This window comes from Dunckerocampus dactyliophorus, chromosome 10 (assembly GCF_027744805.1).
Source record: "Dunckerocampus dactyliophorus isolate RoL2022-P2 chromosome 10, RoL_Ddac_1.1, whole genome shotgun sequence".
In the NCBI taxonomy this organism is placed as follows: Eukaryota; Metazoa; Chordata; class Actinopteri; order Syngnathiformes; family Syngnathidae; genus Dunckerocampus; species Dunckerocampus dactyliophorus.
The window spans coordinates 3,010,358-3,026,526 of NC_072828.1; the positions used below are offsets into that span (position 1 = coordinate 3,010,358).

The 16,169-nt window shown below is 42.3% G+C and overlaps 1 protein-coding gene and 1 long non-coding RNA gene across 6 annotated transcripts in view; one reads left to right on the forward strand and one right to left on the reverse strand.

Annotated features, from left to right (window-relative positions):
* Positions 1-8,561, forward strand: LOC129188874 (uncharacterized). Its single transcript, XR_008572709.1, has 3 exons — positions 1-107; positions 5,212-5,355; positions 7,450-8,561. It is a non-coding gene; the product is annotated as an uncharacterized LOC129188874 (long non-coding RNA).
* The window catches only part of LOC129188873 (cortexin-1-like), a 27,948-nt gene continuing 14,676 nt past the window's right edge, over positions 2,898-16,169 (reverse strand). For 3 of the 5 annotated variants that reach the window (XM_054789979.1, XM_054789982.1, XM_054789980.1), the window contains one exon: positions 2,898-8,256. In XM_054789979.1, coding sequence (XP_054645954.1) covers positions 7,414-7,803 — 390 coding nt within the window. In that variant the 5' untranslated portion in view covers positions 7,804-8,256 and the 3' untranslated portion in view covers positions 2,898-7,413. Of the gene's footprint in view, positions 8,257-8,876; positions 9,008-9,059; positions 9,169-16,169 lie in introns of all 5 variants that reach the window. The other 2 variants (XM_054789981.1, XM_054789983.1) reach the window with 2 other exon arrangements.

Here is a 16,169-nt window from a genome sequence, read left to right on the forward strand (position 1 = left end):
AGTGACAATAAGGAAGTGTCGTTCCGAGACTGAACGAACTACAGACGTATTTGTGAGCTGGAGATACCTTTATGTGGTTGGAACTACACTGCTGTCGGTGTGTTCAGGTCAGAATACATTTATAAAAGGGTTAGGGTTAGGAGTTACACCGTGTCGTCATAAAAGAGGCGTGGCTTGCCAGTATGGTTTAATTACACCATTTTTTAAAACGTAATTAATGAAATAAATTAGTTGCCGCCATTAACGTGCTGTTTTTCACAGCCTTTGAGAACTGTTCAAACGAAGCAGCTAAAAATGCACATAATGGGACACACCTATTCCGCCTGTAAAGCCTTCTGAGAAAGCCTTTAAAAAGCGGCAACAATGCACCATTTCCATATTGTGGCCTGCATATTAACCTAGCTACAGCGACATTGTTATTATTATTGTTATTAACATTGTTAGGCCCAAGAATTACGTTACTGGTGTAGTGACACCTCGCCACACACCACACCGGGTAGCGACTAGCCGGGTAGCGACTAGCTTCACCACACACTCGCTCACAATGTCTCAGGCCACTAGCGAAAGGTAACGCTACATATTGGAGGCTACATATTTGTTTTTGAGTTTGAACAAGTTAACGCTAGGTGAAGTGTTCCTTTCTATGTTGCTATGTGACATCAATGCGCCCAGGAAGGAAGTTCCGCTAATGCTTCTTTGCCTCTTTTTAGCTGTTTATTTCGTTAGAACGCACAGAAAAGACAAAGACGTGCGTTCACATTGTGGGTGATGGGCAAAATTACCCAAAAAGTGCAGTTTTCCTTCCCCGCAACTCCAGTTAGGACAAGAGGCGTAGAAAATGGATGGATGGGTGCAATTTTCCTTGAAACTTTAAATTTCCAACTAAATGATTGTCGCGCATGCTCTGTAGCTTAGCATGACTGAAGACGGGAATGGATGTAAATAGCGAGTCACCGGGAAAAATGTTCAACACATCAGCAAAAAATATGTAAATTACAGCGATCTAATTTATCTTATTTATTACGTATTGTGTAAAACAACATCAAACTGAAAGCACGAAATTAATACAAAGCCGCCATCCACCAGTACCAGCCTGGACTTTGTTTTTCAGAGAGCTGCACCAATCAAATAAAACACATTAGCACTTAATAAGGTCATCAAATCTTACCTTTATGCATTCCAACATAGTATCAGCATTTGGAACCAAATATGAGGTGAAAGAAAAAGGGTAAAAATACAGTATAGTAGTCTATCTGTGCAGCGTTGGACAACGAAAAGAAAGTCGCCGCTCGCACGTGACATGCAAATACTGTGGGATATTATAATAGTTAGGGTTAGGGTTAGTGAGAAAATGAGATACCAACCGTGCAATTTGTATCTCAAAACTTCGACTTTATAAACATGTACCTCATGATTATGACTTTCTTATCTCATAATTTCATTTCGGGAATGGAAAATGTAAAATATTATCCACCAGTAGGAGGAGCTATTTCATTTGGTGCATTTGTTTTTAGCAGAACGCAAAATATGAAATGTTGGTTTGAATTTACATATGCATCTGTGTACATATGTGTATATGTACGGTGATTTGAAAGAGTGTTTGCCCCCTTCCTTATTTTTTTTTTTGCATGTTTGTCACACTTGTGTCACATGTTTCCGATTGTCAAACAAATTTAAATATTAGTCAATGACAACACAACTGAACACAAAATGCACTTTAAATGAAACTTTTTTTATTATTAAGAGAGACAAAAATTCCAAACCTACATGGCCCTGTGTGAAAAACTGAGCTCTATCAGTCTGGAAAAGGTTACAAAGCCATTTATAACCTTACCAACCAAAATGACCCCAAGGGCGCAGCGACAGCTCATCCAAGAAGTCACAAAAGACCCCACAACAACATCCAAAGAAGCCTCACTTGCCTCAGTTAAGGTCAGTGTTCATGACTCCACCATAAGAAAGACACTGGGCAAAAACGGCCTGCATGGCAGAGTTCCAAGACCAAAACCACTGCTGAACAAAAACAACATTAAGGCTCGTCTCAATTTTGCCAGAAAACATCTTGATGATCCCCAAGACCTTTGGGAAAATACTCTGTGACTTTTTGGAAGGTGTGTGACCCATTACATCTGGCGTAAAAGTAACGCCACATTTCAGAAAAAGAACATGATAGCAACAGTAAAACATGGTGGTGGTAGTGTGATGGTCTTCAGGACCTGGAAGACTTGCTGTGATAAATGGAAGCATGAATTGTGCTGAAGGAGAATGTTGGTGACCTCAAGCTGAAAGCAACTTGGGTTCTGCAGCAGGACAATGATCCAAAACACACCAGCAAGTCCACCTCTGAATGGATGAAGACTTTGGAGTGGTCTAGTCCAAGTCCTGACCTGAATCCTATTGAGATGCTGTGGCATGACCTTAAAAAGGAAAAGCCTCCAATGTGGCTGAATGACAACAATTGTGCAAAATTCCTCCCCAGTGCTGGAAGAGACTCATTGCAAGTTATCACAAACGCTTGATTGCAGTTGTTGCTGCTAAGGGGGGCCAACCACTTATTAGCTTTAGGGGGCCATCACTTTTTCACACAGGGCCATGTAGCTTTGGATTGTTTTTCTCCCTTAATCATAAAAAGTTTCATTTAAAAAAACTGCATTTTGTGTTGAGTTGTGTTGTCATTGACTAATATTGACATTTGATTGATGACCTGAAACCTTTAAGCATGACAGACATGCAAAAAAATAAGGAATCGGGAAGGGGGCAAACACTTTTTCAGACCGCTGTATATGTCGATGCATGCATACTTGTATTCCATATATAAACAGACACATACAGTACATGTACTGTATAGGTGTTGTGCGTTAAAAAGAACACCACAACCAAAGAGGACATGTATACAGTATTCTTTTATTTTCCAGCCACCCAGTGTATCAAAACCAAAGCCAAAAAGTCTGAAAAAGACAGCGTTAGAAATTAGAAAGACAAATCCAAGCAATCAGCTTTTCTTCCCTCCAAGACAAAGAACTGCGTGACTTCTTCCAAAAATCCGCCTGGTAAAGTTTGACAGCAGGAAGATAGCAAAAGGGAGACTCCCAAACTTGAGTCAGGAATAGAAAAATAAAGCAATATTTCCTGCCCAACGCTTGCGTTTGCTTGATCACCACACGTGGCAGGCAAAACAATTCCAAAAACTACACTAGCAGTAGTAGCAGATTACATCTAGTATATACTGTATATATATTCATATTGTATACACATAGGGTCAATATGGCTTCTCAAGTTATAGATACGTAAAGACAGAACACAAGGAGACACAAACTACCTGCTGTGGCCTCAAAAAGCATCAGAAGTTGCCGTGCCACTCAAGGATCCGCAAAAAAAACACATGAGCAAACGCAATCCTTGATTAGCACATTCATCTTGGATGCTTCCGAACGGGCCTCGATTACTTAAAGGGGCTTCTGCTTACGTGTAAACTCGCCTGCATGTGTTAGCGCTAGTTAGTTAGCGCTCTGGTGTTGTTGATGGTCTTCAAATGTAAACTTTATCAGCACTTTTCAAAGTGTGGAGCACAAGAATACGGGGGGTGGGGGCAGTACCTTGAAAAGAATTTAAGTTCTGCTACATCTGGTGTATCAAACTGCGGCCCCGGGGACCATTTGCGGCCAGTTGATTTAACAGGAAAAAAACGAAAAACACAGCAACAAAAATGGAAAAATCATAAACAGTTTTACAAGAATAATGTCAAAAAATATTATGAAGAAAAATAACGTCATTTTAGTTGCAAAAAGTTTAAATATTAAAGAAAGATGCTTTTTTAAAAAAGTTTTAATATTATGGAAAAAAACAAAACGTTTTTTAATTTGTTTGCAGAAAAAGGTTTAATTAGGGATGTCCGATAATATCGGCCTACCAATATTGGCATAAAAATGTGATATTGGTCAATGTCAGTATCGTGATTTTTCTCTATAGAGAAAGCCGATAATAAACATAATGCTGTATCTCGGCCAATGGGCTCAAATGATGACCTCATCAAACCGCCTCTCAACCGTGGGTGGCTAACAGCAAGCTAGCTCGCTCCTTCCATTCCATCCATTTCAATGTTGCTTATCCTCACGAGTAGGAATGTTACAATTCCCGGAAGAAAGCGACAGATATCGGCAACAAAGCCAAAAAATCGGACATCCCTAGTTGTAATGTTATGAGAATAATGGCAAACTATTATGTCAATAAAGTAACTATTACGAGGAAAATGTACAAGAAGAAGGTTCAGATATATATTAAAAATAAAAAGCGGAAATGAAAAAAACAGCTGTAATTTTACCAGAATAAAGTCAAAATATTAAGAGAAAAAAGTCATATTCTAACAAGAAAAAAAAAGTATTACAAGAATAAACTTAGGAATAGTTCGATTGGGGGAAAAACGTAAAATATTGACAATGAAGTCAAAATATTATGGGAATAAAGCCATAATATTGCAAAAAGAAAAATGTTAAAAGTGATTTAAGAAATAAATACACGGTAACAGCTAATTTAATCAAATGTAGTTTGTATACGGCAGGGGTGTCCAATTTTACAAAAATAAAGTCAAAATATTAAGAAAAAAAAGGTGCACTCAAATAAGGAAAAGTCGTAATTTTACGAGAACAACGTTATGAAGAAAAATGAAGTCATTTTAGAAGCATAAAGTTGAAATATTAAAGAAAGACATGTTTTTAAGTTGTAATATTATGAAAAACAAAAAAAACAAAATAATGTTGTACTTAGGTTGGGTGGAAAGTTTGAATATTATGGGAATAAAGTCATAATGTTAGGAAAAGAAAAAGATTATTTAAGAAATAAGTACATGGTATCAGCAAATTGAATTCATTGTACTGTAGTTCCACATTGCGGAACCCATTGTGTGCATTAAAGATGTGTCCACTAAAAGCACGAGCAGTAATATTTCTGTACAATTATTCAGTATTTATAAACTGGACAATGAGCAATCATTTGACTTCTGCGCACATTGAAAACATGAACTCCGGATGAACTTTGTTCATTTTTCTATGGCTCTCGCCACGACAGCAGGGTGCCATTGAGGGCATGGAGAAAAAGTGTAACGATAACCATAGAACCAGAGATTGAATTGATTGTGGCCTATGACATGATATTGTGATGCGGTTAACTTGTCTTCATGCGTGTTTGAAAACATCTCCTTCTGTGATTCATCAGGTTTTCATGCTGGTGAACAGATGGATTCCTACTGGTGTTGGACTTTGGAGGTTCTACTGCATGTTGGTGTCAGGCCACACGATGGGTGATTTGTTCAAAAAACAATCCAAGGTGTTTCCCTCATCTCGCCCAAAGTCAGATGAGGTAGGCTCGAGCTTACCTGTGCCTCAAATATAGAAAAATGATTTATCAGGATTATTTTGACATGTAAACTGAGCAGGGGAGGTCGGTATCCCACACTTTGAAAAGCGCTGCCTTTAAATCTATGCGTGTGATGAATGCTGCGGGAGTGATCATGTGATCATGTGCTGTGTGACGTCCACCTCGTACAGTATTTCCCCCTTTTGGGGGTCCCAAAACCCCCGAAAACAGCACGTCAGATTAAGGCAGCTTTGTTATTTTGGCTTTTTGTGGTCCTGCTGGTCTGTACAGACTCTTTGTGGTTTGCGGCTCATAGTTACACTAAAGCAGGGGTGTCCAAAGTGCAGCCCAGAGGCCATTTGTGGCCCACCGCACATTCTAAAAACATATTTAACGAGAAAAGTAAAAAAAAAAAAAAACAACAGCAAAAACTGAAAAATCAGCAGTGATTTTACTAGAAAAACTGCAAAAACTCGTAATTTATGAGAATAACGTAATATTCTAAGGAAAAATAATGTAATTTTAGCAGCACAAAGCTGAAATATTAAAGAAAGTCGTTATTTGACAACAAATAACATAATTTCTGGAAAATTAGGTTGGAAAAAAACTATTAAAGTCTAAATATTATGAGAATAAAGTCCTAATTATGATAAAAACATTTACAAGAAGAAAGTTGAAATAGTTGAAAAAAAACACCAACAAAAATGCATTTTCCGAGAAATTTCACAAAAACAAACCTGTAATATTATGAAGAAAAATAATGTTGTTTTTGTAGAACAGAGTTAAAATATTAAAGAAAAAATTAAGTTGTAATATTATGAGAAACAAACAAAACAAAATGAAGTTGCCATTTTGGCCAAATTAGGTTGCTGAAAAAGTCATGTTACAATAATAAAGTCAAAATATTGTGGGAATAAAGTCATAATTACAAGAAGAACAGCAGAAATGGAAAAACGACTGTAATTGTAAGAGAATAAAGGCAAAATATTAAGACAAAAATGTAATTTTATGAGAATAAACCTGTAATATAAATAATGCCTTTTTTTAGAGGTTTTTTTTGAAGTCGTAATATGAGAAACAAGTCAAACAATGAATAAAGTTGGAATTTTTTGAAAATGAGGTCATGTTACGACAATAAGTCAAAATATTATGGGAATAAAGTCATAATTACAGGAAAAACATCTTGTTGAAATAGAGGACTAAAAAAAAAACAACAGCAGAAATGGTAAAAAAAAAAAAAAACAGCTGTAATTTTACGAGAATAAAGTCAAAATATGAAGACAAAAATGTTGTATTCTGATGAGAAAAAAGTTATGAGAATAAACTTGGAATATTAACAGGAAAAATGTATTATTATTATTATTATTATTAGTTTTGCTTATTCCTATTTTTATTAGTTTTGATGTGATAGTATTATGGGAAGCAAACAAAACAAAATAGAGTTGAATTTTTTAGAAAATTAGGTTGGTAAAAAAGTTATAATATTATGGGAATAAAGTCATAATATTACCAGAGGAAATTTTACAAAGATTTTTTTAAGCAGAAAGATGCAATATTTCGAAATGTGTTTTAAAAAAACAGCAAAAATGGGGGAAAAAAGAGCAAAGTTGATATTAATAATCTGACAAAATATGAAAGTGGCAAAGTTTCATCCTTTCAGTTCATTCATGGAAAACCCTTTGGACACCCCTGCACTAAAGGCTTCATCACGCTACAGCGCTACGGCAACGGTGTGAGCGACACCAAGCGCAGAGCTGTGATTGGTTGACTTTTTTTTTTTTAGCACATCACCTCCCGAAAGTGTGTGTTGATGCGGATGTGGCTACTACACAGGAAGCTAAATAGCTAGTCAACGAGAGCCTCACTCTGCCCCCTAGCGTTTTTTCTAAAGAAATGCAAGTTCTCAGCCTCGAAGCTAAAACGGGATGATAGTGACCACGCTGTGGCGCAATGAAGCCTTAAAAAGCAACATTTACCAAAAAAAATCATCGTCCCCATTTGAATTGTGAAAGATTGTGTCAGTGTGCAAAGTTACCCTTCTTCAACCCCGCGCCCCTGCCTTCACACCAGGGCGTAATCAAACTGCCCCCTCTCCAGCCCCTCCTTGTGGTCAGTCCAGGATGATGCGGGCATGCGACTGTAGGGGTCCAGCAGGATCCTGAAGCACCTGACCAGCAGGAAGACCAGGAAGAGCATAAGGAGGCCCACAAAGGCCAAGGCGGTGCGCTGCTCAGTGTCCACCCCGACCAAGGCCAGAGGCGGGTTGCTGCTGCTGCCACCGCCGCCAGCACCGCCAGGGAGGAAGGAGGAGCCGGCGGGGGACAGCAGCAACTCGTAGTCCAGCGTGGGCCCATCGCTCATCCTCCAAGGGGCCCGGAGGCAGGGTTTGCACACCGACTGGATGGTTGGCGTGTTTGGGGGAGGTGAGGAGAAGGAAGGGAAGGTGTTCATCAAGCTATTTGGGTACGCCTCTGTGTTCACATGTAGGTCAGCCCAATCTGAGCATATGGTCTATTTTTCAGGGGAACTGCAAAGCCGATCACCCTCAAGCGATGATATTTTTACAGGTTCTGTGAGCGATTAGCGTATGTGATGCACACACAGTGGATGAAATAGATTGGGACAAAGTTCTCCCTGCGTCTCAGAGAGTACCGACTGGTAAGTGGGTCACAGGCATCAAGTGTCCACACAAGTTCTTCTCACCATTTCCCTTTGGGATGAGCGCCGCCGCCGCCCCCCCTCCCTATAGAAAGACTAATGGAGAAGCAGCGAGAGGTAGAAAAAGACACGTGTGAGTCAGTCAGATGTGCGAAGTTGTCATTCATAAAAGGTGACGTCCTCCGCAGACATGATGTCGACCACGCGTGTCCTCCCAGGCCCGGCGATGGAAGTCACGGCAGACGCCTAAAAGACAAAGTTGCATCCAGTGAGGGAAACTCTCTTCCAGGTGATGCTCCATATTGTCTTTCTTACCAATACCCCATACAGTAGCCCCTCCCTCGCCATTTCACGCATCCATTTCGCACCTTCTCTCTAAATTTCCAAAATATATTCGCAAATCTATCATTACTGTTTCATGAAAGAATACGGACTATTATTAGTAAAAAAATATGCATATTTAAGCAAATTGTACATATGTTTTGCCAAAATTCAGCATTTTCATGCATAAATATTATAAAAATAAAATAATATAATAAATAACATCTCCTTCCTGAGCCACCACCTTATCGTGGTGAAGGAGTTTGCGTGTCCCAATGATCCTAGGAGCCCCTGGTAGGGTCACCCTGACAAACAGGCCCTAGGGGAAGGACCAGACAAAGAGTGGCTCAACAAACCCCAATGAAGAGACACAACTTTGGACCAAGATTTCCCTCGCCTGGACACGGGTCACCGGGGCCCCCCTCTGGACCCAGTCCTGGAGGTGGGGCACGATGGCGAGTGTCTGGTGGCCAGGCCTGCACCCATGGGGTACGGCCGGGCACAGCCCAAAGAAGTAACATAGGTCCCCCATCCCATGAGCTCACCACTCGTGGGAGGGGTCGTGTGCAGAGTGAGCTGGGTGGCGGCCAAAGGTGGGGGCCTTGACGATCCGATCCTCGGTTGCAGAAGCTAGCTCTTGGCACGTGGAATGTCACCTCTCTGGTGGGGAAGGAGCCTGAGCGGGTGTGTGAGGTGGAGAAATTCCGGTTAGATATAGTCGGACTCACCTCAATGCACAGCAAGGGCTCTGGAACCAGTCTTCTTGAGAGGGGTTGGTCTTTACTTGACTCTGGCACCGGGCAGGGGTGGCAATTCTTGTTACCCCATGGCTCAGGCCTGTATGTTGGAGTTTAACCCGGTGAAAGAGAGGGTAGTTTCCCTTCGCCTTCGGGTGAGGGGACGGGTCCTGATTGTTGTACGTGCTTATGCGCCAAACAGAGATCCTCTCCAGAACCCCTGAATAGACCTTACCATGGAGGCTGAGGCGTGTGATTCCACGATAGTTGGAACACACCCTCCAGTCCCCCTTCTTAAAAAGGGGAACCACCACCCCGGTCTGCCAATCCAGAGGTACTGCCCTCGATGTCCATGCAATGCTGCAGAGTAGTGTCAACCAAGACACGCCCACGCTGGATGCTCCAGGGCCTTAAGGAACTTTTATCGACCCCAGGGTCCCTGCCACCAAGGAGGTTTTTTTTACAACCTCAGCCCCAGAAATTGGAGAGCCCACCGTGGAGTCCCATGTCTGCTTCCTCACAGGAAGACATGTTGGTGGGATTGAGGAGGTCTTTGAAGTATTCTTTCCACCGATCCACAACATCTCGAGTCAAGGTCAGCAGCACACCATCCCCACCATAAACGGTGTTGACTGTGTACCCCTCCTGAGACGTCGGATGGTGGTCCAGAATCTCTTCGAAGCCATCCGGAAGTCGTTCTCCATGGCTTCCCCAAACTCCTCCTATTTCCGAGTTTTTGCCTTAGCGACTGTCAGAGCCGCAGACCGCTTGGCCAAAAAGGCCCGATAGGACTCCTTCTTCAGGCTTGACGGCATCCCTCACCACTGGTGTCCACCAAATGGTTCTGGAAATTACTGCCACGACAGGCACCGACCACCTTATGACCACAGCTCCAATCAGCCGCCTCGACAATGGAGGCACAGAACATGGCCAATTCGGATTCAATGTCCGCCACCTCCCTCGGAACATGGTCAAAGCTCTCCCGGAGGTGGGAGTTGAAACTCCTTCTGACAGGGGACCCTGACAGTCATTCCCAGCAGACCCTCACAATACGATTGGGCCTGCCAGGTCTGACCAGCATCTCCCCCACCATCAGAGCCAATTCACCACCAGGTGCCAATTGGTTGACAGTTACACCCCTCTCTTCACCTGACTTTCCAAAACATATGGCCCCAAGTCCGATGATGCGACCACAAAGTCAATCATCGAAGTGCAGCCTAGGGTGTGCTGGTGCCAAGTGCACATGTGGACACCCTTATGCTTGACCATAGTGTTTGTTATCGACAATCTGTGATAAGCACAGAAGTCCAATAACAAAGCACCGCTCTGGTTCAGATCAGGGGGGGCCGTTCCTTCCAATAACGCCTCTACAGGTCTCACTGTCGCTGCCGACGTGAGCGTTGAAGTCCCCCAGCAGAACAATGGAATCCCCTGAGGGAGCACTCTCCAGTACTTCCTCTTGGGACTCCAAAAAGGGTGGTAAAATAGCATAAAAATATAACCGAAACGGTAGTGGACAGAACCGAACATGCAGAACCGAAACAGTTCAATACATTCATGTGAACCCTTACACCCCTAGTAATTTTTGCCGAGCATTTTTTAGCATAAAAATGATACAAATAATATACATTATAAATAATACATTGCAAAATCATGTTTTGTCGTTGAATATGGCCTATTACTGAAATATAAGGCATTCAAAGACATTGTGATGATATGTAGTATTGCACACTGGCCACTAGGTGTCAGTAATGTTATTGTAATGTTGGGTGAGACACACAAGCACCAGAATTGGTCGTGGGAACAACAGGCAATCCCTAATAAAAATCCCTCATAAGAAGATGGGCTACCAATGTGGCCGTAAGCCACGCCAAGCGAAAACTGATTTCTGCTACACTGTGAGTGTAGCAGAAATCTCTCCAGACGTGCTGGACTGGGGCCAAATGGTTTGTCCAATTCCCATCCACGCCGTAGAGATGACTTATTACATCTACAATCAATAGACGAGCTCCAGGCACTGGCAAAGGGTTCTATTGGTATATTTAGCAAATAGGAGCAAGATGAAGTCTTGTTGGTGTCGTGGTTGCAGCATATTGCTCTTTCCAGGAGGTAATAAGTGACAGTGACGTTAGCCATCTGTGCACACATGCCTTGTAATGACACTCCATTAGGAAGCTGATGATGGCTGCATTAACCGTAATGAATGTGCGATTATGCTCGGCGGGATGGCATTACATCAACCCCCATTTGTCAGTGCACGGTTACGCGGCGCCACCGGACGCCTTGTTGTCCACCTTCATTGGTCCCGAAGCGTGATGGAAAGGTGGACAAAGTGGAGGCTCATCAATAATCTAAAATCACTCCTCTCTCATGACAGAGCGGCTCTCTCATCACTGAAGACATACGATAGCCGCATTGTTGTTTGAAGTGGATGGATGGACGGAGCACGTGTTGCCATGGTGATTGATTAGTAGGACGGCGGTGGGACTGCTTTTATTTGGCACAAACTCATCTGTCTGTCTTTGTCAATTTCATCTATCTGGAGCTGTCTCTAGGGTGCCTGTTGCACCTGCCTGGTCCTGCATGTGCGTGAGTGTGTGGGTGTGTGTCAGGGCCTTCTAGAAGGAGCTGCAAAAGGCAAAAATAGGTGAAAAGGTCCCGTTCAAGGATATTATGATGTGAGGGAGCCTCAGTCTTGTAAACAGAAGAGTGGCATCCAGTGTTGAAGTGTCCTTGAGCAAAACACTCCATCACTAATTGCTCCTAATGAGCTGCTTGGCATCTCATCTTCTTTCGTTTTGCCTTATATTTACACTGTGTGAGTGTATGTACTTACACATATATTTTATAGATACATAGATACTACAAGTATATGTCAACATATATGCATACACACATTTACATGTATATATCCTAATTCTAATTTCAAAGGCTAAAATAAAAACCCTAACCTTAATTTGAAACCCAAACTTCCAAATTTAAAACCCTAACTTTCCAAATTCCAAATGTTCATGTAAAACCCTAACCGTAATTTGAAACACTAATCCTAATTTGAAACTAACCACATACCCCAATTTGAAAGTCTAATTTCCCAATTTCAAATGCTAACCTTAATTTCAAATGCTAATGTGAAACCTTAACCCTAATTTGAAACCCTAATCCTAATTTGAAACTAACCGCATATCCCAATTTCAAACCCTAATTTTCCAATGTCAAACCGTTACCCTAATTTCAAATTAAAATGTGAAACTGTGACCCTAATTTCAAAGGCTAATGTGAAACCCTAACCTTAATTTCAAATGCTAATCTGAAACCCGAACCCCAAACCCCTCTCAAAACCCCGATTTCCCAATTTTAAACCCTAACCTTAATTTCAAAGCAAAATGTGAAAGCTAACCGTAATTCTAACCTGGGTATGGAAACCTTAATCATAATTTGAAACTGTCAAGGGAAAAAAATTCTGATGGTTTCAAAATAGACAAGAGACAAGGAAAGAAGATGTTATCTAGATGTCTATAACATTTTTAGACACCCAAGGCTATATGAATTAGCCGACAGCCTTTATGGAGGACGTCTGGAATAGAAGGGCTCTGTTAGAACAAACCATCTGGCATCCGAAGAAGGCTAAGGAAATCCAGCCAATGACAGCACAGTGAGGCCATTCAGGAAGGCTGGACAGAAACGCAAAAAACCACCTGCCAGCTGAGGTATTGAAATACCACAGGCTGCCTTCCCAACCACTCTGCTACAGCTTCCCCCAAATGTGTGCTGCTTCCTGGGTGGATCCTCCAAGCAAGACCCCATCTGGCTCATGCATGCAATGAAAACCACAAGCAGGCTTGCTGCAGTCAGCTTTGATTTGTTATTTATACCCTGATGGAAGACACCGTTACGAAGATGCTTACGTTGCTGTTGCAATACAGAAGACTACAAACAGAAGACAACAGGTGGCATGTTATGTTTGTTGCAGTGTGGCATTGGCCTCAACAGCAACAAGCCCCAGTTCACCCCATCTATCAGTGTTGGTCCCTACACATGCAAGGGTCCTTACAGACGTGCTAAAGCTGACAATCCGCCCTTCAGTGGCTGCTGATAGGTGGTGAACCAGGAAGTAAGCAAGGTATATTTTTTCTAGGTTCAGGTTATGTTATAGCGTCTTTTGAGACGGCTTGCGGGTCTTATTGGGTGAAATGTATTGAATATCAGACCCGTGAAGGAATCTAAAGTGCAGCGTGAGCGTGTTCCTTATTTTTATTCAGTTACAGATATCACAGAAAACACAAAGTCTTTGTAATTTCATATGAAAGTGCGCCACTGAAATAATAATAATTCTTCCCAGACACTTGTTGCTAGGCAGACTTCATGATCCTCAATCATTACTGCCATATAGGCCAGTGAAAAATGCCATATATGTCTCTCTATTAAATATAAATCACATTGTCTACAATGCATTGATGAATCTCATCTGTCATTGATATTCAATTTATTTTCTCTACATGTGAATATTCATGCACTTTAGGGTCAAGGGTTGGGTGATTAGTGTTAGACGATTAGAGGGTTGGGTTTAAGGTTTGACAGTTAGGGTTAGATGTTTAAAGATTAAGGGGCTAGATGATTAAGGTTAGATGGTAAAAGGGTAAGGGTTAGCCGGTTATACGGTGAGAGGGTAAGGGGTTGGACGATTAAGGTTTGACGGTCAGAGGGTAAGGGTTAGCTGGTTAGACGGTTAGGAGGTAAGGATTAGATGATTAGACGTTAGAGGATATGGGGTTAGACAATTAGGGTTAGACAGAGCGTTAAGGCTAGACAGTTAGAGGGTAAGGGGTTAGGGTTACACAGTTAGAGGGTAAGGGGTTAGGGTTTGGGTGTTAAAGGGTAAGGGGTTAGACAGTTAAAGGGGTTAGGATTACACGGTTAGAGGGTAAGGGGTTAGACGATTAGGGCTAGCTAGACTGCATTCTGACTGCTCATTGGATGAGCAAGAGAGGGGGAGGTAGGCTCGTTTATGCAGTGAGTCTCAATGGGCGAGAAAGAAAAAAGGTGAGGGTGTTTTGAGTTGAGTCTGAAGCAAGTTATTGCGCAGTAAAATAAAACAATGTAATTGTTGTAAAATGGGAGCGTAGCAATATGTTTTATAATGAGAAGCGCACTGCAGCTATGTGCTCGGAACTCGTGACACGCTAATCACTGAGGTGGTGACGCCAGCAGAGGCAGACAGTGTGCCACGGCAGCTGACCGCTCAGAACAATATGTGCTTTCACTTTCAGGTCTCCTAATACCAGAAAAATGTCCCAAGGACGTTAGGAAAAGCCTTTGCATTTGTTGCCCGCCACTTTTGAGAAAGTAAGTCACCAAGAGGGTTTGGAAAGTGGCCACATTTAGCGAGAAAATGGCTAAAGTTGGCAACACCGGGCTGCATATGAGATGGGAAGCCATTCACAGATGGAGAATACATTAAATAATCGTTCATAAAACTATCAATGCATCCATTATCCGAATTAAAAAAATAAACAGGAAATTATTTAGAAAATGAAAGAGTGCCTCTCTTTGCAAAGACAGTCAAGGACCAATAGAATTATTATTGATCACAATTCAGCGAAGGTATAAACGGTATTGAGCAAACAACACTGATGTGCAGAAATGTGAACTCTGATGGACTTTTTATCTTAAAGTTGGCTACATTTTGGTTTCATTTTACACAAATATGGGGACCAGTCAGTAAGACTTACAGAGTTAAGTGTTTCAATTGTTTGAGAGTAGGCCTACACATTTGGTGCACTTCTGTTTGTTGAATTGCTGGAAGAGCAGGCGAAATGGCTCTTTTGATGGTGAAGGTTGCTGACCCCTGGCTTAGACGACTAGGATTTGGTTTAGATGGTTAGAGGGTTTGGGGTTAGACGGTTAGGGTTAAACGGTTAACAGCTTAACGGACTGGGGAGTTAAGGTTAGAGGGTTAGGAGTTATATCCCCAAAGGGAGCTGCCACCTGTCTTGAACATGTTGTAAAGTAGGTCACCTTGAGCTCCGGAAAGCAAAAATATTGAAAACAAAAAAAGTGGCTCAATAAAAAGCTCAATAGGTTCTTATATGTGAAATTATGCAAGCTGAAGAAACAGCACACAGCCTTGCAGGTATTTTTAGAGTCTCTTTGCACTTGACTGGCTCACGACCAGACATCTCCTCACGCGTCGTAATTCGCCCGGCAGACAGGCTGTAGCGACAATAAGGATGATAAAGTTTGACAATTAAACAACTCCATTGTCGACTTCCACGCCGCCCCGGGTCGCGCTTGGACAAGCAGCGAGAAGGAGAGCATTTGTGTGCAATGCCGGGTGCATAAAGACAAACACACACACCCGCCCAGCCAGGGCCGGAGAAGAGTTCTGAGTTCCTTCGGTGTGCATGCAAATGAGGAAGCACTCAAGACTGCTGACCTTTTCAAAGCAAATGTTACCACGGAAAAGGGAGCACGCTGGGAATTAACTCTTTATAGGCCACCCTTTCAATCAAGTGCATTATTTTCTCCCTGGACAGCAACTTCAACCCGTCACATCATTTTATAAATCATGCTAAATAATGCTATTTACATAATATTTTGTTACATCTGTTATCTTGTTTTTGTCGGGGATGAGATTCTGCCCGAAGTGTAGGAGTTTAAGTACCTCGGGAAGGATGGAAGGCGGGATTAACAGGCGGATTGGTGCGGCATCTCCAGTGAGTCTACATTGGTCCCTTGTGGTGAAGAGGGAGTTGAGTCAAATGACAAAGCTCTCAATTTACCGATCGACCTCCGTTCCTAACATCACCTCACCTCATGAGCTTTGGGTAGTGACCAAAAGGAAAGATCACGGGTACAGGCGGCCAAAATGAGGAACACTGTCACCCTGGAGAAACACGGAGTAGAACCTCCCTGGTTCCGACTGGTAGGAGGCCTCGGGGAAGACCCAGGACACGTTGGAGAGACCGTGTCTCTCAACTGGCTTGGGAAAGCCTCGGGATCCGCAGGGAGGATCTAAACACAGTAGCCGGGGAGAGGGAAGTCCGGGCTACTCTGCTTGGCCCGCTGCCTCCGCGACCCGATCTTATTTTCGTTAAATCACAC